The sequence below is a fragment of the Homarus americanus genome, unplaced genomic scaffold (genome assembly GCF_018991925.1).
Source record: "Homarus americanus isolate GMGI-L3 unplaced genomic scaffold, GMGI_Hamer_2.0 scaffold39675, whole genome shotgun sequence".
In the NCBI taxonomy this organism is placed as follows: domain Eukaryota; kingdom Metazoa; phylum Arthropoda; class Malacostraca; order Decapoda; family Nephropidae; genus Homarus; species Homarus americanus.
In genome coordinates, this window is record NW_024736071.1 from 4,885,766 (window position 1) to 4,912,626 (window position 26,861).

The window sequence follows — 26,861 nt, forward strand, 5'->3', positions numbered from 1 at the left end:
GACGATAATTTTTATTCTAAATCGTTGTACAGCCAGCCACAGCCTTATGATTTGTGCTTGCTGCTAGTGGTGGAAGAATTATGTTCTGTGGTGGAGTCACAAGGTATGATAAATTTTTGGGGAACGCTATTCCAAAAAAGCGCCTTATTATTATTTGAGTGTGGCTTTTGGGGGCTGATGGAGATTATGGGGAGACTGCAGCCCCCCAAGCCACCCCTTGGCGCTGCCACTGTATCTACCTGAAATTACGAGTTGAGAAATGCTTTATATCTTTATACACCACCTTATAATTACTGTTTATTTATTTTTTCACTTTCCGTATGTAAGATTGAAGGTGTAAGTAACTGAGTAAAAATAAGAAGTAATTTACATATACTGTAGAGTACTGTACAGTATCTACTCAAATTATGAGCTGAAAAATTACCATAACCTTAACATAGCTCACAGGTGGGGAATGGTTGGGAATATCTTTGCTCAGTTTTGGGGGTCATTTTAGATAGAGTACATGTACACTATACTCTCGATTTAATGGAATCTGATAGCACAAACTCTTGATTTAGCGGAAGGAATTTTTTCCGATATTTTCACTTAGTTTAGTGAACTACTGTAGTTCACTATATCAAGATTAATTCTGTTAATACGCTCACACCTATAGAGACACCTCAGACACATGATAGGTACATAGAAACATTAGAAACATTATTCATGACTTACCTTAAACTTGGGGGTTTGGTGTTTGTTGTAAATTTTTTCTATAATTCCAAACTTTTTCAAATTGGTAGCTGCACTATTTTTACTTTCTTGCCCACACCGCTCTCTTTCCGAAACTTTTGAGAGACTTTCGGCATGATGTCTTAAGCACAGTACAGTAGTTAGTTGAACGATGGGTAGCAGTGAACAACACACACGGTGGCAGTAGAGCACATACTGAGCAGATGTAAACAAACCCCACGCACAAAGTGGAGGAATTTAACGGAATCACGCATGATTTAGTGAACTAGTTCGCTAAATCGACCGAAAATAACAGAAATTCGATTTAGCGAAATTTTTTATAAAACGGAAAAGGGCGGCTCGAATTAGTTTGTTAAACCAAGAAAATACTGTACATGTAATTAATTATCGAACAGTTTACCAGTACTGTATATCATTCAATATCTGGCTAACCCACACAAGCATGGAAAATGGCCATAAAATATCAATGATTATGGAGATCTGTCTACTGTACACTTCTGCTTATCACAGTCCTTATAATAACTTATTTAAAATTAATCACTGTTTGGAAAGGACTGAAGAGAAATACTGGCACAAGACTTTACATTTTTGTTTATTTTTCAAAAATATGAATGTATACGAAGACAACATACTGTACTAGAACACAAAAACTGTTGTATAAATTAAAGCACTCATTTCTATAATAAAAATTAATAACTCTTAATACTGTACTTGATGGTGATGGTTGGTGCTTTACTGATGCTTATAAACTTCTTTAACAGAGATGAAATAACATTGAGCATGTTTTTATAAATCTAAATATTAAGTCTTCTTTATTTTCTACTTTTTCCTCGCTCTCAAGTACAAACCAATAAAACCGAGTACGTGGAAGCCTGTGTAGAGAAGCGCCAACAGTGCAAAGTCATATGAAAGATGTGAAGCTTTAAAGGCATATTCTTGTATCACCTGTTGACCGTTCTTGATACAGGGGACACCGGGTGGCATTTCACAAGCTGTGGGAAGAAAATAATCTTATATCCACTATTTGTGTTAATTTTTTTCTTTGCAGCTGTGTATAAATCTGTACACTCTGTCGGACTGAATTGGTTGTGCTCTCCTCAGACTTCTTTGTTGAGAACTTCCCAAAAATAAGGTAGTGATATTATTTTTTATTTTGTTTGTTATATTATCCTCATCCTTAATAATATACTGTACTGTATATCAAAGCTGAAGTTATAAATAGTACTTTCTTCACTTACCAGACTAATGATCTAGAACAGTGGAAGTTCTGGAGTAACAAAGTTTATATCTCTTCCTCCACCTCTATGATCAATATAACCTTGCATCCATCAGAGATTCAATTTACTCACTGTTTACCACAGTTTATCCACCATCACTGTTTGTGTACATGCCTACCAGTACTGTACAAACTTGAATGATGCTTTGTACTGTATAAATATCTCTAACAATCATAGATGAACTATATGGGACAGATACTTGTTCAAGAATGTGAAAAGTCTTTGTGTTTGTAAATTATATGTTTATCTTTGGTGGGGGACAGAGTGATGGAGGTTGGCACAACATCACACTAACCCTCACACTTTACACACTCATGCCATCATAGGATGAAAATCTTTAAGGTTTTATGATTATTTTCGTATCATAGGTGTGTTAGGTTAAGAAGGGAGGACGTCACAGCTCCACACCCTCCCCTCACCATTCCCAACCTTACAAAGTTACAGCCGCACATTGCAGTAAAAAATACCTGTAGTAGGAGTTTATCCATAAGTTTTATTTTGTTTACAACATTAAAATTACTGACTACAGTTCAGTAACTTGTCTGCCTTTCATCGTGTTCAATGCTTATGTACAGTAATGCGATTATTAATTGCTATTGTGAATCACTTAACATCTTTAGATTGAATTTTAAGCATTGGTTCACATATCTGTACTGTACTTGGCAACCTGGCATGAATAAAAGAATGTCATTTACAGCCCTCTGTGTATTCCTGTAAGAAGTTTGGTGCCAGTGATGGACACAGTTAGAGATACAGTGCTGATGGCTGTGTTAGTCATGTGATCCATTGTCAACCTTGTGTGAAAAAGTGAAAATTTCTTTGCAGTGTACTTTAGTGTGCAGTGCAAGGGTGTACACATATATTCATCAAATTACCTAATGAGTGTAAACAGAAATTGAAGCACAAACCCTCACACTGACCTGCCTGGGAAAAATAGACATACATGTTTTCTTTGGAATACCGTATACAGACTTCATCTCAAGCTAGTGAAAAACCTGAAGATCTTTGTAATCAAGAAGAACAAGTTACTGCATTTAGAATCTCCCTGATAACACTTACAAATAAAAATAAATTAAAGGTATACAATACTCACTAATGTTTTTTACGTCGGCCCACTGTGTAATGGTCAGAGCTTCATTGCTGTACATGAACCAGGAGAGGTATTTGACCCATCCAATAAACCAAGGCATTGTTCTGAAGATAAATAAGAATCTTAATACAGTAGTACTGGCTGTGGACTGTACTGGATCATGAAATTCAACATTGCTAAGAAGAAATGAAAATATCCAATTAGAAATACCAATAAATGAATGACAAGAGGATGAGGAGTGGAGGAATGCGAGATAAATTGTGTTTGAGAAGATTACTACACAAAGTATCCTGCCAACAGTGTTAGTAATGCTATAGTGTACAGTATCTGGATGTAGTAATGATACTGTACTTGGAAAATTCTGCTTCTAGTTCCATATGTCCCCAAGGAGGTTAATAAAAGAGGCCGCTTGTACTTACGAGAGGTTAATGAAGAGGCCACCGGAGATGAGAAGCACCACATCAAAAGGTATGAGGAACAGCATAATGTAGGGTATGCTCTCAAACATGGCTGAGAACATTGAACCTGTGAGGTGGGGAATGTGTCAGTACTGTTTTTGACAAAGTGATTTTCAACAGGAACTTTTGGTGGTGTTTCAAGATTAAAGCAACATGATGACATTAGAATAACTTTTTTTTACAGGTATGATAAGTTTACTTACATTAACAGCATATGGCACCAAGAGGTCTTATCATTAAGATATCTAACGGAACATTATACCGTGACCAATAGAGGTGTTGTAGGACGAATCGAGTCTTAATGCCCTATTTATCGAAGCTGTTCCAGAAATAATGTAAATAATGGGACTTTGACAATACCTGTACTGTACTATAGTTCATATGATAATGGGAAACAATTTCATCACCATATCTTACCACAAGCTGAAGCAGTGTTGGCTGTGAAGATGGTGACAAGGACCGTCATAAAGAAGTGGTATGCATGGCGCTGAAGCCCCACCATCCAGTAGCAAATGAGGCAGAACACCACCGGGTCAACCACAAAACCTGGAATCTGGAGAACATTTTCTTAAATAGGATGTTAACACTTACTGCATTTTCTTTATTTAAATCTCCAGACATCTTAATACTTTGAAGCTGCTGAAAATTATATTATAATTTGAAGGAAAAAAGCCAAGCAGATGCAAACCCTTCCAGCAAACCGTTATACCATGGCCGGATAGATATAAAACTAGTGATGCTTTTAATATACCCCCTGTATAATAATGCTGGAAATTTTCTCATCTCATCATTTTCTTTATCCCTTGAAAAACTTTTGATACAATATCATGGCAACACTTGGTCATGATCTCCACCAAAAGTTTACAATGTGGAACTTGTCACATATTGATGAAACCTGTCAAATTTGGTGCAAGTTCACAATCCCTGAAAGAAGGTGCCTGGTGAAAAAATACTGTACACCCAAAGGTGAGCTTTGCTGTTTACAGTCGACTCTTGTTGAATCTTTAAGGTATGACATCTGTTGTGTGTATGATGACTACTTTTATTAACTTTAATTTTATCTTTGGAGAAACTTAACATTCTTTACAGCTAAGACCATTGGCTGGACAATGAGAATCATGATACATTCAGTAAGTCTGAGTCATACAAATAAACTCCTATAGTAGAGAAAACTGACAAACTGCCAACACACGATTAATACTCCCAGATAATTACAACACTTACGAGGGCAATCATCTTGGCCAGGTAGTAAGTGTCTGCCCGATAAATGCCATTCTTGTACTCCCTGAGGAAGAGCGGCATCTCTTGGGGGAAGATGTTAAGAACTCCATAAAGGGAAGGAAATGTGTTCTCGGTGATGAAGATGAAGAGGACACCTTCTATGTCCTGGATGCCCGCCTGGTTCAGCTTGACATTTGTGTAACAGACTCCCACCAAGAAGGCAATAAGCTGTCCGGGAGATAGGACGTTAAAGTCATCAAAATTATGTTGATCAACTAATACTGCAGAACTACAACAATTATTTGTGTAATACAGTACTCATACTCTTGTGTTCCTATTACAGTATTTAATTAATGCTATGAAAATGGTTGTTCTAAAGTGAGAGCTTCTTAACATGGAGAAAAAATATTAACAAAATGTCCGCCTGGAGGTCGATATTCCCCAACACAATACAGTACAGCTCACTGTATGACACCACAACAAAATGGAAGAGAACTAGTTAAGGAGAAGCAGCATGATCTCATCCACAACTGAAACAGGAATTTGTCAAACTCTATTGACCTGAAAGAATTACTTCTCCCTAAGTATTATCAAAGGCCACATAAAGGGCTACCTCACAGACCCTAGTGTTGGTTATCACATTCTTTATATAAAAATACAGAAGCTTTAACATTTTGATATTATCCAGGAAATTTAATGAAAGTTCAAAAATTAGAAGGAATCTGAATGTATCTGACTGAATGCGACAGACGAGAGGAATGGTGGAATGAGCAACACTCACGATCTTCTGCAATATCCTGATAGAGTGGATGGCAGGGTTCCTGTAGGAGTCAACGAGTGAGCGCCATGTTAACCACCACAGCTGCACCACCCACCCGGGCTTCTGTCTGCAGGGTCAACACAGTCTAAGATTCTCATCTTTGCCTAAGTTGTCCACACTACTGGACATTATAAGCCTTGCTAAAACAATCATTTTTACACTACAACACAATCACATTTGCTTATAACTAAGTAGAAAGTAACAAATTAAACAACTAGTCAATTGAGTATCTTGACATGATAGATGTACATGAGGATAATATGTAATTGTCCCATGACTTGACCAACTTACAAGATACCTTCAATTTATTGTAGGTGGATGAAGTAAAGAAGGTTCTGAACCACACACACTACTACTACTACTACTATTACTACTACTACTACTTTTTTTTTTTTTTAACCTTGCCTCCAGCCTCCCCCAATAGCCACACCTTCGCGTCCAGAATCCTCGAGCACTGACGTCAACATGGGCTTCGTTAGATGTGTTTGAAGTCCTATGTTGGAGGATCTCACCATCCAATGGAAGGAGGGTCGGTTCTACCATGACATCCCGGCAGATTTCCTTCAACATATTTGCTGTGAGATCCCTTACTTCATCATGCCTCATGCATATGAAGCCCCCTTTTTTGCACACCATGGCGTGATCGCCGTCATAGGAAGAGCCACACACGCATTGGGAGGGCAAACCTTCTACTGGCCGACCGTACCTTAGAGCATTGGCATCTGTAAATTCTTGTTTGTTAAGACTGAAACCATTTGCCCTTATCGGTAACGTAGTTAACCAGTTCGAGGCGCCCACCTCCTGCGCTATAGCTACTTTTTTTTCAAATTTTCTGGAACCTGCAGCAACAGTTGCTGCAACTTATCATTTTGGCAGTGCTGTCGATCTGTCGTAATGGACCTACGAATCTCGTTTACTTCTTTGGGTCACGACCTCCCCTGTTGCGTTTTGGGCTATTATGTAGTCCGTGAGGGCTGCCGTGAGCTTAAGTGAATTTTGATGTTCGGTGGCTGCAATCTCCTCTGGATTGGTTAGTCCCATCCCTCCCAGTCTTGATGGAAGTGCAAGAAGTGCTCTTTCTGCTGGGGTTAAGTGAGTGTGTTTCACTAATTTGGGAATGAACTTGACACTGATAGCTTCTTCCAGAGGGTGGAGGAGGGGTCCGACACAAGGGATAGTACGCATCAGGTAGTTCCAACGATGCTTGACTCCATGGGTGAATGCAGCGAAAGCCGCATGTGGCTCTGTGTTAGCAATCTCAGACAGAGCTTGGATTTCACTAACCCACTCATTCACCTTTCCCGCTACGTACTCGGTCTTGAAGTCCGTAGTTCCAATTACTGCGCCTAGATGTCTTTGACCGTCCTTAGTTATTTTGACTTCACTTCCGCCAAAAACCTCCTTTGCCCGTTCATAATGTTCTGGCTTCACGATGAGGAAGGACTTGCTGGCGTTTGGGTGGTACCCTATTTGTGGACCTCGCGATGTTGCCAAGTCCCACCACATTTTGATGTCCTCCATTTTTCCTGCTCCTGTAAGGTCGTCAGCATACGCCACTTGTTTGGCCTCAGTTGTTTCAAATTTTATTTCTTGTTGGAGCACTGATAGGCCTATTGCATACATTGCCATTGCAACAGGGTCCCCCTGTGTTGTTCCCTCGGTTGACTGTAAGATGGTATCACCTCTTGGGGCCTTGTTGTTTACTACTACTACAGTCTCTCCTAGATTTACGAAAACCCGGTCATACGACGGCCATGGTCGTATAAAATATTTTTCACATTACGTATTTTCGAGTCCCGACGTTTGGTTGTAATGTGACGCCATACGATAGCTTGGGCTGGGCCGCCTCGTGGTGTACAGCAGCCACGACGTAGCCCGCTGGGTAGGTGTTTGGCCGTCGTTGTTGTTAGTGATAGCGTTGTGTACTGACAAAATTTTTGTTTGTAATTCTCTTTAAAATGGCTGGCAAGCATAAAATTGAGAGTTCTCGTGGTGCTGAGAAGAAAAACAGACAGTGGCCCTGTACTGCGCACATCATTGTCATTCCTAAAGACCCCCTTTAATTCATATTACGCTACATAACATTCAAATCCCCCGCGCTTGTAGAATCTCAGAAAACGGGAAACATTGATAAGGAATAACTCAACTTATGAATGTTACGGAATTATTTGATGAATTGTACCCAACTACGGGTATATAATATTAATTGTAGGTACTCATAGCATTAAGGAGAACTCAAGGTATCTATAGGATGGTTGCGAGAGTCCAATTGATCCGGGTTAGTGTACTATCCGGGCTAAGTGTAGATTGTGGTTTGAAGGTCATACGATTTACGTCTGTGAATGTATAATGAACATAACTTCCGTAGATATCAGATGAAAATACATGAGAACAATGATCTGGAAAAAGGATAAAGGTATCAAAACTATGTGAAGTGTTGGAAGTGATCCAGAAACTATGCTTCAAAGGATTAAGATATGTATTTATAAAGCATGAGGTCACAATAGATAGGAAAATGGAGATGTGAGAACCATAAGAATTCAAAGTGAAAATTAAAGATTGGAAACTATAGGCCTATAGGGTAGCGTCCTTTGTGCCCAGCCTACAGGTGAGAATTGTTGATATAGCCCAATTAATTTCCCCAAGAACTGTCAAATCTGAACCGTATTCTAGTATGTAAGTTAGGATTAAAATATGTATTTATAAGACACCAGGTCACAATAAACGGGAAAGTGTTCATATGAGATCCATAAGAAATCAAAGTAAAAATTAAAGTTTGGAAACTGTAGGCCTAAGTCGGTGGGAGGAGCGGGGGGCATCGGCCTTCAGACGTGCCCAGTGTTGCCACTCTTTGGGTTTTTCTACTAGATCTTGGGTTTTTTGCTTCGACCTTGGAGTCTTGGAGTTTTTGCCTTAGAATCCAATAAATCTTGGAGTTTTTGTTAAGTGTATCGAAACATAATATTTTGATGCGTGCTCTGCAATAATATAGTATATAATAAAACGTAATTATACTTAATCGATTAGAAACGAGACAAAAATATACACGGTGATTGTGATTGATGATAAAATATAAGTCATGGACTAGTTTTTCATCATTGAAGTTCAGCAAGGGAGGGCCGGGAGTGGACACGACTGTACGGACTCTGGGCAGGTTCAGTTGGCGGTCAGTATCCGGCTGGAAGATGTGAAGCTTTGCTACTGAAAGAACCACGAGGGGAAATTAAAGAAAGGTTCCTTGTTGACTGTCAGAAATTGTTAGCAGAACTGTGTGTGCAAATAAGGAAGAGATTTCCCCTAGAAGAAGATAGTGTCCTAGCACAGCTTACTATTATGGACCCAAAAGTTGCTCTGTCTCCGCAGTGAAATGTTAAATAAATTGCACAATTGGCTGTTCATTTCCCCACACTCGTGAAAGAGACAGACCTTGATGATTCAGCCCTAAAAAAAGAGACTTATATAGAAGTTATTACAGATAAAACTTTGCCTGATGTATAAAGTGACATAGTACTGTGTTGGGGGTGGGTGATCACGGCCCATCACTCATTATTTCTCAGACGTGCCTGCTCCTTTCATCAACTCAGGTCCCCCGCGTGCTCTGAACTCGCCAGCACGACGGCCATTACCCCCTTGAGCGTCCGACCATGTGAGATGACTACTCACAGCTATGCTAATCCACTGTGAACCTGTGTATTCCCGGCATTACACCACACATGAGTGGAAATATATAACGGAATGTTGAGAAACTCCGCGGTCGTCACTTGGAGCGACCTATAATACCAGGCGTAGAAACAGTACTGGTATGTCTCTTGGTGAAGCCCTCATCTCTACCCACCGAGGGCGGTGTGCGAACGAGGTGCCTAATATGTGTACCTAGAAATTACAAGGAGTCCCATACTTGCAGGTGTGGAGTGTAACAGGTGAGGTGAGGTGAGCTGGTGCTATTATGTAGGATAACCTAAGGGGCTATATTCCATACAGGTGGAGCAGTCTGACGTGTTGAGTGTTATTGTAAGAAGGGATGACCGAGGTAAGGAGGTCACTCATTGTTATGCAATAAGTAGGTGGATGACACGCAACTAATGTAAGACGTCTGTTGTCGAGCAGGTTAACCAGAATCATCGTTGTTCTTCTGAGGAAGACCAACTCACGTGTATTTTAACGGAATGCAGTATGTTTTATAAGGAATAAATTAGTTAAGACATGTTATGGTTTCACCCTTCTTTCCCCTTATCGATCTGGTCAATGAAAAACCTAACCCCAATGCCTAGTTCACTCTGCCCGCTACCTAACGAGCTACATACTGCCCAGAGGGGGTCTGGTGACAGCAACCCTTAGAAATTAAGAATTGGGTTAAGTTATCCCCTTAGACTTAGTGACCTCAGAATCTGGCAGTATATCCTGCAGGCGCTTCTTGTGCTGTTTCCTCTGCACTACCGTGCGATCTGGGTGAATGAATACACTCCGAGATGCCTCGCTCCTTGCTAAGTTTTTTGCCTGCCGAATAACCTCCCATTTCTCCTCCTCACTCACTAGTGTGATCCTGAGGGGGTGAGGCTTATCCCCTGCTTTTGTCCCAGCCTCCTCACATCCTGTGGGGTTGATGGCATCTTCAGAACCTCTGTACAAATATTCTTAAACTGCATCTTATCGTGTGTTGCCTTACTCTCAGTTCCCTCCGCCTGGCTCTCTGGGACTCCAAAAACTGTTACATTGTTCCTGTGCTGGAAACGTTTCCGTTGTTCCTCCTCTCCCCTAACAGTAGGTTCGTTAATTATCATTTCTTTGACACACTTCTTCAGAGTCCCTAGCTGCTGTAGAACCTGTTCTGATCCTGCATTACTCTCCGCCCCCTCCCGTGGCCCTGCTAATGCCTCAGCATAACTCCTCTTAGCAACCATCTTCATTCTATCGGCTACTTCCTCAGTCTTAGCAAGGATATCTTTCCCAACTTGCTCTAGTTTGGCAACCAGCAAGACTCCAACTTCATCTATTTTCGTCCCTAGGGAACTCGTTCCTTTATGGCTTGCAATCGCCCCTTTCACCTTGACTATGCAGTCAGGGCAATACCAGCAAAAGCCTTCATGCTTTACGGCAGTTACCATCTTCCTAAACGTTGCATTGGTCAGGCCTGTCTCATCCAGATCCGTCATCCCCCCGCAGTAATCACATATCACCATATCCCTCATGGTTGTTATTGTTGTTGTTGTGGGAGGGGGTGCAGACTGTGTATAGATCTACACCTACAAAAAAATAAACCACACTCACACAGACAGGTTGTAGATGCACTTACGGGATGTTCCTGGAGAAGCCGTCGTCCTGATGCTGAAAGAGAAATGAAGAAATTAAAAGACAAAATAAGACCTAAACAATTACTATACATGATGAGCTGCATGATCAACCCCAGGTTATGTCTCTCCTGGTGATTAAACATTTTGATACTGTTCTATCTGAGAGGTTAAGTTAAGTGAGCATCATAAATAGTCTTAAAGTTGTCTACACTGTACTACAGGTGTGGTGACCACAGCTGTTCACTGTACTACAGCTGTGGCCACCCCACCTGTAGTACAGTACTACAGAAGGTCGGGTCGCTGTTAAGTCATTCTTTTGGTAACCTTTAAAACAAGTCTGACTCCACCTGTAAAAATCTTATACAAGTTTATGTTACTTTTACTTCTAATACAAGGTCTGGCCTTGATGACCACATCTCTACCTCAGTGAAGCTTTATTGGTAGAAGAATCAACCTGATCATCTCAGTCTGTATTTGTAAAAGTTACGTAGGTTTACAAAATTTATCCAACATTTGAGTGTAAGTTCATCTGACATTATTTATTTCTAATTTAATTAACTATTTCACCACTTATCAACTAAAGAGTCGTTTGCTCGGTTGGTCTGTTCTTTGTTAAGTTATTTTTCTACTATATTGTCCTGTACTTGTACAGAAGGAAACCGCAGTATTGTACTGTACTGTAACCAGCGGAAACCTGCCGTGTTTGGGAGGGTTATACTGGCTAACACCCTTATCACATCTGTCAGGGGCCAGGGTTCGAACTCAGGACATATTTGCGAAAGATACTCTCATTATCAACGTCTTAGTGAGATTACAACATGTTTTGTATTCTCAGGAGAGAACAAGTCCTCAAACTACACTCAGATAAATCAAGAATTAATAAAACAAGACCTAAAGTATTTTCTATACAATGACCCTTCATCTACGTCAGTAATAAAGACTACTGGAGGAGACGAGAGTTAACAAAAATTATTACATAGTATTTGCTTCTAACAGTACAAATATATATATAAATAAAAGAAATCAACTTACCAGTGTAAATGAGCGGAAAGTTTGCAGAAAAAATAATAATTTGTTTATCAATGAGGTGTATTAGGCCTATATTATATTATATATTATATTATATTAGAAACACAGATAAGTTAATTTGATATTAGATTAGGTTAGGTTAGATTAGGGCAAATTTACAGAAGTGAAAGAACATTAAGACATCTTACACTGCCACCAGAGTCAGAATTGGAGATGCACATGTTGTCCTGGTACTGTATGGTGATGTCTATGTCCTTACAGTAGGCTGAGACGGCAAAGTTGTCGCAGATCCTCTTGATACGTTCCCTGGAGCGGTGTTCGTGGCCGGGCAGCACCGCCAGCGTGTGGATGTAGTAGTCAGCGGGGTTGAAAGTCGCTGGACACTTGTGGCCTAGGCTGGATATTTACAGGTGCAACATTTACTCCCAACATGACATCCCATTAAAATTCAGCATACATTTGCATACAATTTTCAAGGTATGAAATTGTTAATCTTATGCCCAACATAGTATAATTAATATAGGGTTATTAAGTGAAGTTCTTGAAATATAAAAGTGACGCACATTATTTAGCATCACTGAAAGCACAGAAACTGGTAGTCAAGAGGGACGTATTTAGCCTTGCCAGGGCCGGGGCACAGTATATCTTGGGGCCGGTCTCACGGTCACCCCCGGAGCTTGGCTACAGTGAGTGAACAGTCTACCAACAGGGCCGTATTAAGCCTTGCCAGGGCCAGGGCACAGTATATCTTGGGGGGCTGGTCTCACGGTCACCCCCGGAGCTCAGGTTGTCTGAGGTTGAGTAAATAATCTCTTGTCTCCTGACTTATTTACAGTTGAAGGTTATATTAATAACTGTACACCGTCACAGACATGTACCGTCACAGCTGCCCCACACACCGTCACAGACATGTACCGTCACAGCTGCCCCACACACCCTCACAGACATACACCCTCACAGACATACACCGTCACAACAGCCTCTCACACCCTCACACTATGCCCATACAGTTATTTTCGTTTGTAAAATCGAGAAACTACAATAAAATAATATTCACTCAATATTTTTGGCCTGGTCAAGGTCTGGGGCCGGGGGTAAATGCCCCATTTGCTCCCGCTATCATCCACCACTGGTAGTCAACAACGTAACTCAAGTAATAATTCATTTCTACTAAAACTCTTTGCAAAATCTAAAGTGACTTGTGCATTAAATTGTAAAAATTATCATAACTGTAATTTATTGTCTCAAGCGTTGTACTTTACTTCGTTACAACAATACCCCCATACTGCTGTAAAAACTAGTATCTTGGTCATCGTTATTAGCCTAGCACTTCTACCCGAGTATCTCACCTGTCGAGGAACTCAAGAGCTCCCGAGGAGGAGCCCATGTAGGCAACACGACCTTCAGCCAGCAACAGCAGCTTGTCAAACATGGCGAATACCTCAGACGATGGCTGGTGGATGGTACACAGGATGGTCTTGCCGCGGGTGCCCATATCCTTCATAATCCGGACTAACTTCCTGGCATTGTACGAGTCCAGTCCTGTAGTTGGCTCGTCACAGAACAGCAACGGCGGGTCTGTCAAGATCTGCAACAAGTGACATTTCAACATACTCCTGGAGGTGAATCAATAAGCTCTTTAAAGCCATCTACTAAATTACAAATGACTGAATATCGGCAATTAATTTTAGTTTACACGTAAAAATACCAAATTAAAGGTTCGATCCTGCCCAAATTCTCTTTCCCAACACAAGCGCAGCTGCCTGGGAAAGTGTATCCAGTTGAACATTAATTATCAACTGTTTTAGTGAAAAAAGCAATAGTGACGCTATAAGGACCTTAGACCAGTTTGTTATACAGACCATTGATATAACACCTGTCTCACTGATAGATTAGAACTCTCAAGGGTGGTAGAAGAGGAGCTTACAGTGAAAGAAGGCGAGATAAAAATGGAGGTGTAGAAGTGGAAGAAGAATAAATGAACAGCAGTAAGAGAGACAGAGGAAGAAGAAGAAGAAGAAGAAGAAGAAGAAGAAGAGAGAGAGAGAGAGAGAGAGAGTGGACACAACTTGTGGTCACTGTGGTGAAGATAAGCTTCATGTGATTCTCCCCAGACAAAGACTTCTTGTAGCCTGAGACACATTTGTGTGTGTTAAGAAGACGTAGTAAGAGAAGAAGAGGAAGACGAGGAGCATGGAACATAGAGAAGGACTGTGTTACCTCTGTGGCGAAAGCAAGTCTCTTACGCTCCCCACCAGAGAGGGACTTGTCGTGGCCGGGGACGCCTATACGTGTGTTCTGGGCCTTCAGTAAGCCAAGCTCCTTCATCAGCTCCATCACCCGCGCCAATCGCTGCTTGTTGCTCCGCCGACGGTCCATCCTTAACCGAGTCTGTGTGAGTTATACGAGATATTTATGGCGTATAGGTACAGTGCTTTCCAGGTGGTGATAATAAATATAATAAAACAAACAAACAAACAAAGACAAGCTCGGTAAAGTACCATGAAGGTGAGGTGCTCCTTTACGGTGAGGGAGCCGACGAAGAGATCATCCTGGTGCACGTAACCTGCCAGGGACGTCATTGACCTGCTGACGCGGCGGCTGTTGACCAAGATGTCCCCGTCCACGATCACGCCCCCCGGGGTGCGGTGGGCCAGGGCGTTCATCAGGGTTGACTTGCCCGCTCCACTGTTACCGAGAGAGAGTCACTCAACACTCACAGTTTTCTTAAAGGTTCAGCCCAAGACAGGGACTCAGACAGTCACTGACAACATGCATGCTCAGTTTTCTGTACATCATTAGGTGAGAGGAATAAGACTGAAATGTTTATATTTTAAAAGTATTATCCCAGATATATCAGATAGTCAGCCTAGTACAGATAAAGAAATCCAACGCTCAGGTTGATAAAACTAAAGTGTGAGGCTGTGGGCTTCATTTGATTGAGATATGACGATAAGCGTTTCTATTTTCTTAGGGGTAACCTGACCCATCCAGCGGTCACGGGAAGCGACTCACCAAGTATTGCAGAGATAATGATACACACAGACAGAAAACTTCAGAAATGGAATTTACATATGCATTAATTTTCCTCATTTGTTATATAAAATAACTTTTCAAACTACCCGTTCAGCTTCTCACAGGGGGATTGATACTTTCATTTCTTAGAGAAGTCAAGACCACCTTAATAATAACTTCTCTAAAAATCTGCAAATTTAAAACCTAATTCTCATCACTATGCAATGCTGAAGTTACACACACACACACACACACACACACACACACACACACACACACACACACACACTCATCAGTCGAGAGCGCCTCTGAGATGACAGCACCAGAAGCCAGGTGGTGTAGCAGCAAGTGAGGGTGAGAGTAGAAGCCCCGTCTCCTTAGGTGACAGGTGGTGTCACCTGCCTCACTCAGGTGTGACCCGCCCCTTACACGGAGTATAGTGTAGCACTGTCTTCCTCCCCTCCACCACAACCAACGATATTTTGTTCTCTAGGACGGACAATCACGAATTTAACGAACAATGTAAAATAAATCTCGTTAGCTCTCACTACAAAATGACAACGTGAGAATATTACTAAACGTAACACAACCACGCCAGACGATTTCATTCAGCTGAGAGAAACCCCTGCCCTCTATAGCTGAGAGAAGCCCCTGCCCTCTATAGCTGAGAGAAGCCCCTGCCCTCTATAGCTGAGAGAAGCCCCTGCCCTCTATAGCTGAGGAAGAGCCCTGCCTCTATGGCTGGGGAAAGGCCCTGCCCTCTATATTGGGAAAACCCCTGCCCTCTGTAGCTGAGAGGAAACCCTGTACTCTATAGCTGGGAAAACCCTGCCCTCTGTAAGCTCTGGCTGCCCTCTATGGCTGAGAAAGCCCCTGCCCTCTATAGCTGAGAAAGCCCTGCCCTCTATGGCTGAGAGGAACCCTGCCCTCTATGGCTGAGAGAAACCCCTGCCCTCTATAGCTGAAGAGAAACCCCCTGCCCTCTATAGCTGAAGAAACCCCTGCCCTCTATAGCTGAGAAGGAACCCTGCCTCCCTCTATAGCTGAGAGAAACCCCTGCCCTCTATGTGAGAAAACCCCTGCCTCTATATCTGAGAAGGGGCCCTGCCCTCTATAGCTGAGAAGAAGCCCTGCACCCTCTATAGCTGGAAAGCCTGCCACTCTATAGCTGAGAAAACCCTGCCCTCTCTATGGCTGAGAGAAAACCCTGCCTCTATATCTGAGGAACCCCTGCCCTCTATAGCTGAGAGAAACCCTGCCCTCTGTAGCTGAGAGAAACCCCTGCCCTCTCTATGGCTAAGAGAAACCCCTGCCTCTATGGCTGGGGAACCCACTGCCCTCTATGGCTGAAGAAACCCCTGCCCTCTGTGGCTGAGAAACCCTGCCCTCTCTATGGCCAGAGGAACCCCTGCCCTCTATGGCTGAAGGAAACCCTGCCCTCTCTATAGCTGAGAGAAACCCCTGCCCTCTATAGCTGAGGGAAGGAACCCCATGCCCTCTATAGCTGGGGAAGAAACCCCTGCCCTCTATAGCTGAGAAGAAGCCCCTACCCTCTCCTGGCTGAGAGCCCCTGCCTCTATGGCTGAGAGAAACCCCTGTACCCTCTATAGCTGAGAAGAGAAGCCCTGCCCTCTATAGCTGAGAAACCCCTGCCCTCTATGGCTGAAACCCCTACCTCTATAGCTGAGAGAAACCCTGCCCACTCTATATCTGAGAGGAACCCTGCCCTCTATAGCTGGGAAGAAACCCCACCCTCTATGGCTGGGGAAAGCCCTGCCCTCTATGTCTGAGAGGGTCCCTGCCCTCTATAGCTGAAAACCCTGCCCTCTGCTGGCTGGAAAACCCCTGCCCTCTATAGCTGAAGAAACCCTGCCTCTCTATAGCTGAGAGGAACCCCACTGCCCTCTATAGCTGGGGAGAGAAACCCCTGCCCTCTATGTCTGAGGAGGAACCCCTGCCTCTATGGCTGAGAGAAACCACTGCCCTCTGTAGCTGAGAGAAGCCCTGCCTCTGTATATCTGAGAGGAACCCCTGCCCTCTATAGCTATGAGAGAAACCCCTGCCCTCTATAGCTGAGAAACCCCTGCCCTCTATAGCTGAGGAAACTGCCCTCTATAGCTGGGGAAGGGAACCCCTGCCCTCTATGGCTGAGAGCCCTGCCCTCTATGGCCCCAGAGAAACCCCTGCCTCTATAGCTGAGAGAAACCCTGCCCTCTATGGCTGAGAGGAAACCCTGCCCTCTGTAGCTGAGAGAAACCCCTGTACCCTCTCTATGGCTGGGAGAAGGGCCCTGCCCTCTGTGGCTGTGAGGGAGAGCCCTGCCCTCTGTGGCTGAGGAGAGCCCTGCCACTCTGTGGCTGAGAGGAACCCTGCCCTCTATGGCTGAGAGAGCCCTGCCCTCTGTGGCTGAGAGAGCCCCTGCCCTCTTTATGGCTGAGAGAAACCCTGCCACTCTGTGTTCAGGGAGAAACCCTGCCCTCTGTAGCTGAGAAACCCTGCCCTCTATGGCTGAGGAGAAACCCTGCCTCCTACCATTAGGGAGAAAGCCCCTGCTGGGAAAACCCACACTCTATAGCTGAGAAGAAACCCCTGCCCTCTATAGCTGAGAGAAACCCCTGCCCTCTATGGCTGAGAAAGCACTGCCTCTGTAGCTGAAGGGAAACCCTGCCCTCTATGGCTGAGAGAAGCCCTGCCCTCTATGGCTGAGAAGCCCTGCCCTCTATGGCCAGAGGAAACCCCTGCCCTCTATAGCTGAGGAAAGCCCTGCCCTCTATAGCTGAGAGAAACCCTGCCCTCTATGAGGAAGAAACCCCTGCCCTCTATGGCTGAGAGAAACCCTGCCCTCTGTGGCTGAGAGGAACCCCTGCCCTCTATAGCTGAGGGAAAGCCCTGCCCTCTATAGCTGAGAGAAACCCCTGCCCTCTATGGTGGGGAGAAACCCCTGCCTCTATGTGAGAGGGACACCTCCCTATGTGGGGAGGAACCCCTGCCCTCCTAAAGCTGAGGAGGAACCCTTGCCACTCTATGGCTGAGAAAGCCCTGCCTCTATGGCTGAGAGGAACCCACCCTCTATGGCAGGGAAGGAACCCCCTGCCCTCTATGGCCAGAGAGCCCCACTACCCTGCTGTGAGAGAAACCCCTGCCCTCTATAGCTGAGGAGGAACCCCTGCCCTCTATAGCTGAAGAGAAACCCCTGCCCTCTATGGCTGAGAGAAACCCTGCCCTCTATAGCTGAGAAGAGCCCTGCCCTCTATAGCTGAAGGCCCTGCCCTCTATGGCTGAGAGAAACCCCTGCCCTCTACAGCTGAGAGAGAAACCCCTGCCCTCTATGGCGGCCCCTGCCTCCCCTGCAGCCAGAGACCCTGCCCTCTAAGCTGAAGGCACTGCCCTCTATGGCTGAGGAGGACCCACCACACTCCTGCGCTGGGAGGAACCCCTGCCCATCTATGGCTGAGACCCCTGCCCTCTATAGCTGAGAGAAACTGCCCTCTATGGCTGAGGAGAAACCCTGCCTCTATAGCTGAGAGAAACCCTGCCCTCTATGGCTGAGAACCCTGCCCTCTAAAGCTGAAGGAAACCCCTGCCTCTATGGCCTGAGAGGAACCCCTGCCCTCTGCTAAGCTGAAAACCCCACACCCTCTATGGCTGGGGAACCCTGCCCTCTATAGCTGAGGAAAGAAACCCTGCCCTCTATAGCTGAGGGAGAAGCCCCTGCCCCTCTATAGCTGAGAGAAGCCACCCTCTATAGCTGAGAGAAACCCTGCCCTCTATGGCTGAGAGGAACCCCTGCCCTCTATGGCCCCAGGAGAAACCCTGCCCTCTATGGCTGAGAGAAGCACACCTCTATGGCTGAGAGAAACCCCTGCCACTCTATAGCTGGGAGAAACCCCTGCCCTCTGTATTTAGAGAAACCCCTGCCCTCTATAGCTGAGAGAAGCCCTGCCCTCTCTATAGCTTGGAAGGCCCTTGCCTCTGTAGCTGAGAGAAACCCCTGCCCTCTGTATCTGAGAGAGAGCACCACTCTATGGCTGAAAGCTTCCTCTGTAAGCTGAGAGAAACCCCTGCCCTCTGTAGCTGAAGAAACCCCTGCCACTCTATAGCTGAGAAAACCCCTGCCCTCTATAGCTGGGAGAAGCCCTGCCCTCTATGGCACAGAGAACCCCTGCCTCTATGGCTAGAGAGAAGCCCCTGCCCTCTATAGCTGAGAAAGCCCCTGCCCTCTTATGAGCTGAGAGAAACCCCTGCCCTCTATGGCTGAGAGGAACCCTGCCCTCTATAGCTGAGAGAAACCCCTGCCCTCCCCTATAGCTGAGAGCCTTCCTGCCCTCTATAGCTGAAAACCCCTGCCCTCTATAGCTGGGGAGGAACCCTGCCCTCTGTGAGGAGAAACCCCTGCCCTCTATGGCTGAGGAGGCCTCTATGGCTGAGAGAGGAAACCCTGCCCTCTATGGCTGAGGAGAAACCCCTGCCCTCTGCGCCAGCTGGGAAGACCCCTGCCTCTGTGTAGCTGAGAGAAACCCCTGCCCTCTATAGCTGAGAGAAACCCCTGCCCTCTATAGCTGAGAGGAACCCCTGCCCTCTATAGCTGAGAGGAACCCCTGCCCTCTATAGCTGAGAGAAACCCCTGCCCTCTATAGCTGAGAGGAACCACAATGTATTGAGCCCTCAACTTATCTACTGAACCTTGATCACGACAGATCATCTACACAGTGGCATCGCTGCTCTCTACACCTGGAGAGACTGACATACACACACGTCATTCTTCCTTTGTTTCGGGATAGGTAGAATGACGTGTGTGTGTGTGTGTGTGTTTGGTTGTGACAAAAATAGAATTACTATTGTTAATTACTAAACATCATTGAAAGGTTCTTGAAAGGTTATTGTAAGTCGAAAGTCTTATAAAATAGTTAAGGTCGTGTTAAATTACTTTGGATATATACCATTTTAATGTAACTTTGTCTATTTTATTATACTTGAAGATGAGCCATACAGTTTATTTCACCTGGTGATTAATACACCAACGGTACCTGGTGGATTAGGTTAGATTGATTAGACTAGGTTAGATTTGTTTAAGTTGGATTAGGATTTGGTTCGATTAAATTAGGTTACGTTATGTTAGATAAGGTTAGGTTAGGTCATGTTACGTTAAATTAGATTAAGTTAGGTCACATTTGCTTTCTGGTGGTTAATGTCAATGATACGGTGAAATAGATTAGGTTAAGTTAGGTGAGGGTAAAATAGGTCAGGTTAGGTTAGATTACGTTAAGTTAGGTTAGGTTAGATTGGGTGGCTAATCTTCAGTATTATTTCTGTTGTTTTTCACAGGACGACAGAAGACGAAGAAGATGTAGGCCAGTGATATTAAGGGAAGACCCGGAGGGCTTCTTCAACACACACTGACCCCCTTAATACGAACTAAAACACACTGACCCCCTTAATACGAACTGAAACATAAGTACACGGGGGAATAGATAGATAGATAGATAGATAGATAGATAAAGGTATTCACCATATTCGACAAAGAGGTTCAGTATACAATTTAAAGGGGTTAATTATACACGTGAAAGGGGTTAAGTATTTAAGTAGCGGGGTTAAGTATTCAAGTTAAAGGGGTTAAGTATTCAGGTTAAAAAGGTTAAGTATTCAAGTTAAAGGGGTTAAGTATTCAAGTTAAAGGGGTTAAGTATTCAAGTTAGTGTGGTTAAGTATTCAAGTTAAAGGGGTTAAGTATTCAAGTTAAAGGGGTTAATTATTCAAGTTAAGGAGGTTAAGTATTCAAGTTAAAGGGATTAAGTATTCAAGTTAAAGGGGTTAAGTATTCAAGTTAAAGGGGTTAAGTATTCAAGTTAAGGAGGTTAAGTATTCAAGTTAAAGGGGTTAAGTATTCAAGTTAAAGGGGTTAAGCATTCAAGTTAAAGGGGTTAAGTATTCAAGTTAAGGAGGTTAAGTATTCAAGTTAAAGGGGTTAAGTATTCAAGTTAAAGGGGTTAAGTATTCAAGTTAAAGGGGTTATATTCACAAGTTAAGGCATAGTGACTAAGAGGTTGACAAGTGTTAAGAACTAAGGATTAAGACACTCACCTAGAGCCCATTAACGCTACCAGACTGCCTGGACGGACAGCACCAGACACTGTGAATAGAAATGTGTTTTAAAATCAGCTCCTTAAGTGTTTACATGTCAGTCAGCCTCTGGTAACCACAGCCTGTTATTATATTCAAGAAAAACGAGGAAATTATGCAACAGTAGCACGGAGGCTAGCTACTCCTTAAAATTCATGAATACCTGACTTTCCTATGAACCGTATATCAGGGCTGGTCGACTTGAAACCATATGAATGACTCCAGTCATGTCTCACGTGTGTGTGTGTGTGTTGGGAATTTGTACACTATCAATAAATATACAGTTAATTAAAAATTTCTCAATGTTCTAATTTCCTCAATATAACTGCGTATGGCTTCAAAATTCTCCAAAGAAGTGTTCAGATTTCAAAATTTTCCCGGGGGGCTTACAGCGCCCCCCGGAACTCCCAGATGTTTAGGCTCGGTTCACTCGCCACCCCACCCTCTTGGGTAGTTATAATGAAGGGGGCCTCCACAAAGAGGCTGCCCATGGGCAGTAGATAATTGTTTGGTTAATTACACAGGTAAACTAAGACACGCCTAACATCCTGTCTTTGAACACGTTTCATGAATAAAGTTTAAGGTAATTAATTTTCTTTTGTTTGTGTGTAGTCTGTGTAAAATATTATACCAGACAGGTGTGTGGAGACTGTTGGTTTAGTCGTGGTCTGGGTTGGTGGTCCTCAGACATCACACACGTCTTCGAAACCGTTGACTTTCGGAATAAGAAAATAATATAAAATGTGTTTTATCGTTATTTGTTGTATTAAATATAAATGTCTCTCATTTCCGTTTGTTCCCCTTTTGTTTGTTTGTTTGTTTGCTCTAATGAGCAAATAAAGCGGGATAAACAAAATAGATAATTTTGGATACTTTTCGTCACCAGTTGACTGTCACCACTTTGAGACATCGAGACGGAAGTGTTCGAGGGTTCAGGAACAGCTTTTCGATACATCAGACTCAATCATCCAAACATGAGTCATTATACGAACTACAATATTGGCCTATAATCTTGTGTAATACATTGCCTTATACTTTATAATTAGAACAGATAAAGACAAAGATCTCTAAAGCTGCATGTGTGGAGAAACGAATGAGTAAAACAAGACCGAACTCAGTCCGTTATAACACTGGGACGAGGTTTGGTCGGTTCGCTCAAGTCTTGAATCTGCTTCGTTGTTTCGCTGTATATGAGAATGTCAACAGAGGCCTCTAGCAAGACACACAGTGTTGTCTGTACCTCAGTGCCGGTAAGGACGTACACGAAGGCTTATAGCCGGTGAAGTGAAGACTCAAACTGACGAGGACTGAAAAGTATCGGCAAGTGTTTGTTAGTGTAGTAAAGTGTTTATAAGTGCCATGAAGCGTATCAAGTGTCATGAAGGTTTTATAAGTGTCGTAAAGTAGTTATTAGTGTCACAAAGTGTATATAAGCGTCGTAAAGTAGTTATACTGTACAGTAAGCGTCTCAGTGTAGGTTTAAAAAAATTGATTTTAAGTGCCGTAAAATTTCCCCAGTTATTGTGAAGTGATCACATGTATCATAAGGTATTCGTAAGTAACGTAAAGTGTTTATAAGTGTAGTAAAGTGTCCGCGTTAAGAAGATGTCATGAATTTTTCTAAAGTGTCAAGTGCCGTAAGTGTCAATGACCTAAAGTCCCTTAAAAAGCCATATAGTTTCATAGTGTCATAAAGTGTCATAAAGCCTCGAAGTCTTGAATAGTTAAAAAGTGTCCAAGCAACATACAATAGTGTCATACGGTGTAGAAAAGTGTTGTAAAGTGCTGTGAAGTCTCTCAGTGTTGCAGGAGGCAAACTGTGTCATGGAGTACAGCAAGGTGACGTCAAGTGCCATGAGGTGTCATAAAAGTGTCAAGACGGTGCCTGGAGGTGACCCTGTATGGCACCAGGGTTCCCATCAGCCCAAGGTAACTATACTACTGTTGTGTTGTTGACATATTGAACAAGTTCTCTTAGTCATTCATTTGGCATAAACTAACGCTTAAGATCATTGGTTCTGTCCTAGTTGTTCCTGTGAGTTAAGTGTTAATAATCATATAGGTGTGTGTGTGTGTGTGTGTGTGTGTGTGTGTGTGTGTGACAAAACCTGCAGAGAGACCCTCGGCCAAATCGGAAGAATACACCAGGACTGGTTTGATGAAAATGACCCACCAATCAATGTACTCGTCGATGATAAACGTGCTGCTTTAACTGGCTGGCAGAACAACCCTCGGTCTCGGGCCAAAGCTGATACCTTCTGCAAGAAGAAAGCGGCTGCCCAGCGGGAATTTTGCAGTCTAAAGAATGACTGGTTTAAAAATAAGACATGTGAAACACATTTTTTTTCAGACCAACATAAGGTGAGCGAATTTTTCAATTCCACTAAAACATTTTATGGGCCAATCACTCGTGCAGCCCCCACCACTCATCCGACGGTAACTCCCTATACATGGCCTTCATCTACCTAACTAAGGCTTTCGATTTAGTCAACAAAGAAGCCCTCTGGCGGACCCTCAGCCGTTTTGGCTGCCCACCAAAATTCATCTCCATTGTGAGTCAACTCCACGAAGGCATTGTGTCCTGCACAATGGCACCCAGTCTGAGTTCTTCCCCATCCAAACGGGGGTAAAACAAGGGTGTGTACTGGCACCAACTCTCTTATCCATTTTCTTGGCTGCCTTCCTTACTCGTGCCAGTGCCAATTTAGCCGGTGGGGTGAGCATCCAGTACCGGATGAAGGATCTTTTCAACATAAGACGGCTCCAGGCAGGAACAAAGGTGACGGCAGCTTCCATTACTGAGCTTCAGTATGCAGACGACCTCACCCTTGTTGCTCACACTGAAAACAACCTACAGGAGATCCTTAACACCTACGCAAATGCGTATGCACACTTCGGCCTTGAGGTGAATGTACGCAAGACTCAGATTCTCTTTCGGCTTGCCTCTGGTTCAGCCACACCTCTACCATCCATCCACCTTAACGGTATTACCCTCTCTAATGGGTTCTAGGACAACCTACCCTTTTTCGGTATCTTGGCTCCCACTTGTTCACCACCGCTGACATCAATGAAGAGATTCAGCATCGGATCAGATGTGCATCTCAAGCCTTTGGCAGACTCGGAAACCGTGTGTTCAGCTGTAGGGAACTGAAATTATCTTCAAAGTTACACGTATATCGAGCAGTGGTCCTTCCCACCCTGCTATATGGCAGTGAGACATGGGTCACATATAGCACTTGAAAACTTTCACCAACGTAGTCTACGTTTCATCCTCAGAGTTCACTGGGAAGACAAGAGAACAAATGCCAGTATTCTTGCTGATACCAATTGTAGGAGCATCGAGGCTACCATTATCCATGAACAACTGCTCTGGACTGGCCATGTTACCCGCATGGACGACAGTAGACTGCCAAAGCAGCTACTTTACAGTCACCTAACGAATAGTAAACGTAACGCTGGCGGGCAACTGAAAAGTTATAAGGGTAGTCTTAAAACAAACCTGAAAAAGTGCCAAATCGACCCCCTCACCTGGGAGACGATTACTCCACACCGTAACGCTTGGAGGAGCACCACGCGAGAAGGTGTCAATACTTTCGCGTTAGCCCGACTGCATAACAAGGCAGACAAGCGCCAACGCCGGAAAGACGCTGCCGCCGCCCCTCCCGCACTAGATGTAGCCCCCCACATGTGCAACATATGTGATCGACCCTGCCGGTCCCGTATCGGCCTCTTTAATCACCTCAGAACTCACCAACCTAGGTGACATCCTTAATAACTCATATCATTGTATCATAGCTGGATGATCGTCATACTTAATTCCGAGTGACTGCTGAGTATTAGTATTCGGTGTGTGTGTGTGTGAGAGATAGACGGCAGGTAATGTCAACTATATTTTTCCTTTTCTTTTTCCAGGTAAGTGTGAGTTAAAACAGCTCTTCGTGGGACATTAACACACCATATCTCAGGTACGGCCAAGTTATCATATTCATTGGTTATCGTTTTATTCATCAGCTAAGTCTGGAGTCCTTCTCTTCCCACAACAGTTTTATAGGAACGTTACGCTTTTCCCCGCCATCCTTGAGGACGTCGGTGTCCCTCCCGTATCAATGAGTCAACGTGATGCCCCCACTCGTTCACGTGGACGTCGGGTCCACTCCTTATCCTTACACCGTCTTTGTGGTCGCCTGTGGTCCCGTCGCTGGGAATATGAATCTTCCCCTTCCCTTCCCTCACGCCGTCTATGAGTGTCCTCCCCCTCCCACCGTCCTTCCCGCCAGAGCCTCACCTCTTCCATTCAAGTGGCTTCTTTGATCACACTCACCCGTTGTAGAGGCATCCGCATCTCTCCTGGAAAGTTCTTGCTACACTGAGATAAAATGACCCTTACCATGATGTCGTGGTTTCATCATCCTGCTTTACAGGCTATTAGCTGATCTGCTCCGTGTTTTGGAGGCGTCATATCCTCTCTATTAGCTGTTGATTCGTCAAACAGGTCCCAGCTCTAATTGGTAACAACTTAACCTAACCATTGGGATTGAAGCTTGGTAATAGCAGGTCCCAATCCCAGTAAGTACTAATTTCAATGGATCCCAATTTTAAAGGGCTCCAACCGTAATGTTCAGGACCGTAATGTCTCAGGGTCTTTTTGGGTAGAGAACCATTTGATCTTGAAATTTTCAGTGTCCACCGTCAAAAGTCAACATCAAAGCCCAATGTTTTCGGAGAGTTGGGTCTCTCCTCTCGTGTTAGATGTGTGGAAGCGTCCTCACACTCATGCCTCAGGAACGTCCCCACACTCATGCCTCAGGAACGTCCTCACACTCATGCCTCAGGAACGTCCTCACACTCATGCCTCAGGAACGTCCTCACACTCATGCCTCAGGAACGTCCTCACACTCATGCCTCAGGAACGTCCTCACACTCATGCCTCAGGAACGTCCCCACACTCATGCCTCAGGAACGTCCTCACACTCATGCCTCAGGAACGTCGTCACACTCATGCCTCAGGAACGTCCTCTCATGCCTCAGGAACGTCCTCACACTCATGCCTCAGGAACGTCCTCACATCTCGGGAGCATTAGACCACCTCCTCGTGTTTCAAGAACATAAAGTATTTTTCGGTGTAATTTTTAGGGATGCCACATTTTCCTAAGCTTGCATCAAACACCAATGTTTGTAAGTTTCATGAAGACAGAAAGTCATTCGTTTTACTGTATCAGGAGCGTTGTTGACCGGCGGTAAATTTATTTCTCTCAGTATTCCTCCCGGACCGAAAGTTTGGGGATATACTGTACGGTATAGCAATGGTTCTGTCCGTCCGTAACTCGCCACTGGGTCTTACGGGGCAGTACTGGACGGGTTGACAGTTCAGTATTTCAGGTAATCGAGGTGGTCTTCTTTATTTGGAAGGGGGGAGGGCTTAGAAAACAACGTTGTCTTATGGGGCAAACTACTTTAAATGTTTCGTTATTATATTGTTCGGTTTTAATGAAATATAAATTAACAGCATATTTGGGAACGAATGAAGTTACTTTCAGTACACAAGTAGAATTAAATATTAATAAGGAATAAGTTCCAGGGTATAAATAACAACAAATATATTAATAAATGGTTAACATAGAAGATTATTGAGTTATATTCTGCCACTGTGGTGTGGAGGCCTAGCAGGGAGGAGTAAGGGCCTATCCCAACTAGGTTAAGTACAGGCGAATATGGTTGTTAAGGGTGGTGAGCCTAAGTTGGTATTGGTATGGTTTACCACCATCACTGCCAAGGTTATATTATAGAATTGAGAGATTTAACCTTTAT

At 43.8% G+C, this 26,861-nt stretch overlaps 1 protein-coding gene across 3 annotated transcripts in view; it reads right to left on the reverse strand.

Moving 5' to 3' along the window:
• Window positions 1-1,305: 1,305 nt before the first annotated feature.
• Window positions 1,306-26,861, reverse strand: part of LOC121871744 (protein scarlet-like) — a 46,978-nt gene continuing 21,422 nt past the window's right edge. For 2 of the 3 annotated variants that reach the window (XM_042374159.1, XM_042374157.1), the window contains 12 exons: window positions 21,015-21,063; window positions 14,420-14,606; window positions 14,139-14,309; window positions 13,268-13,506; window positions 12,107-12,314; window positions 10,892-10,923; window positions 5,560-5,665; window positions 4,782-5,006; window positions 3,975-4,110; window positions 3,519-3,624; window positions 3,103-3,203; window positions 1,306-1,724 (listed from right to left, as the gene is read on the reverse strand). In XM_042374159.1, the coding sequence (XP_042230093.1) occupies window positions 1,552-1,724; window positions 3,103-3,203; window positions 3,519-3,624; window positions 3,975-4,110; window positions 4,782-5,006; window positions 5,560-5,665; window positions 10,892-10,923; window positions 12,107-12,314; window positions 13,268-13,506; window positions 14,139-14,309; window positions 14,420-14,606; window positions 21,015-21,063 (1,733 nt within the window). In that variant the 3' untranslated portion in view covers window positions 1,306-1,551. The remainder of the gene's footprint in view (window positions 1,725-3,102; window positions 3,204-3,518; window positions 3,625-3,974; window positions 4,111-4,781; window positions 5,007-5,559; window positions 5,666-10,891; window positions 10,924-12,106; window positions 12,315-13,267; window positions 13,507-14,138; window positions 14,310-14,419; window positions 14,607-21,014; window positions 21,064-26,861) is intronic. The other variant, XM_042374158.1, reaches the window with a different exon arrangement.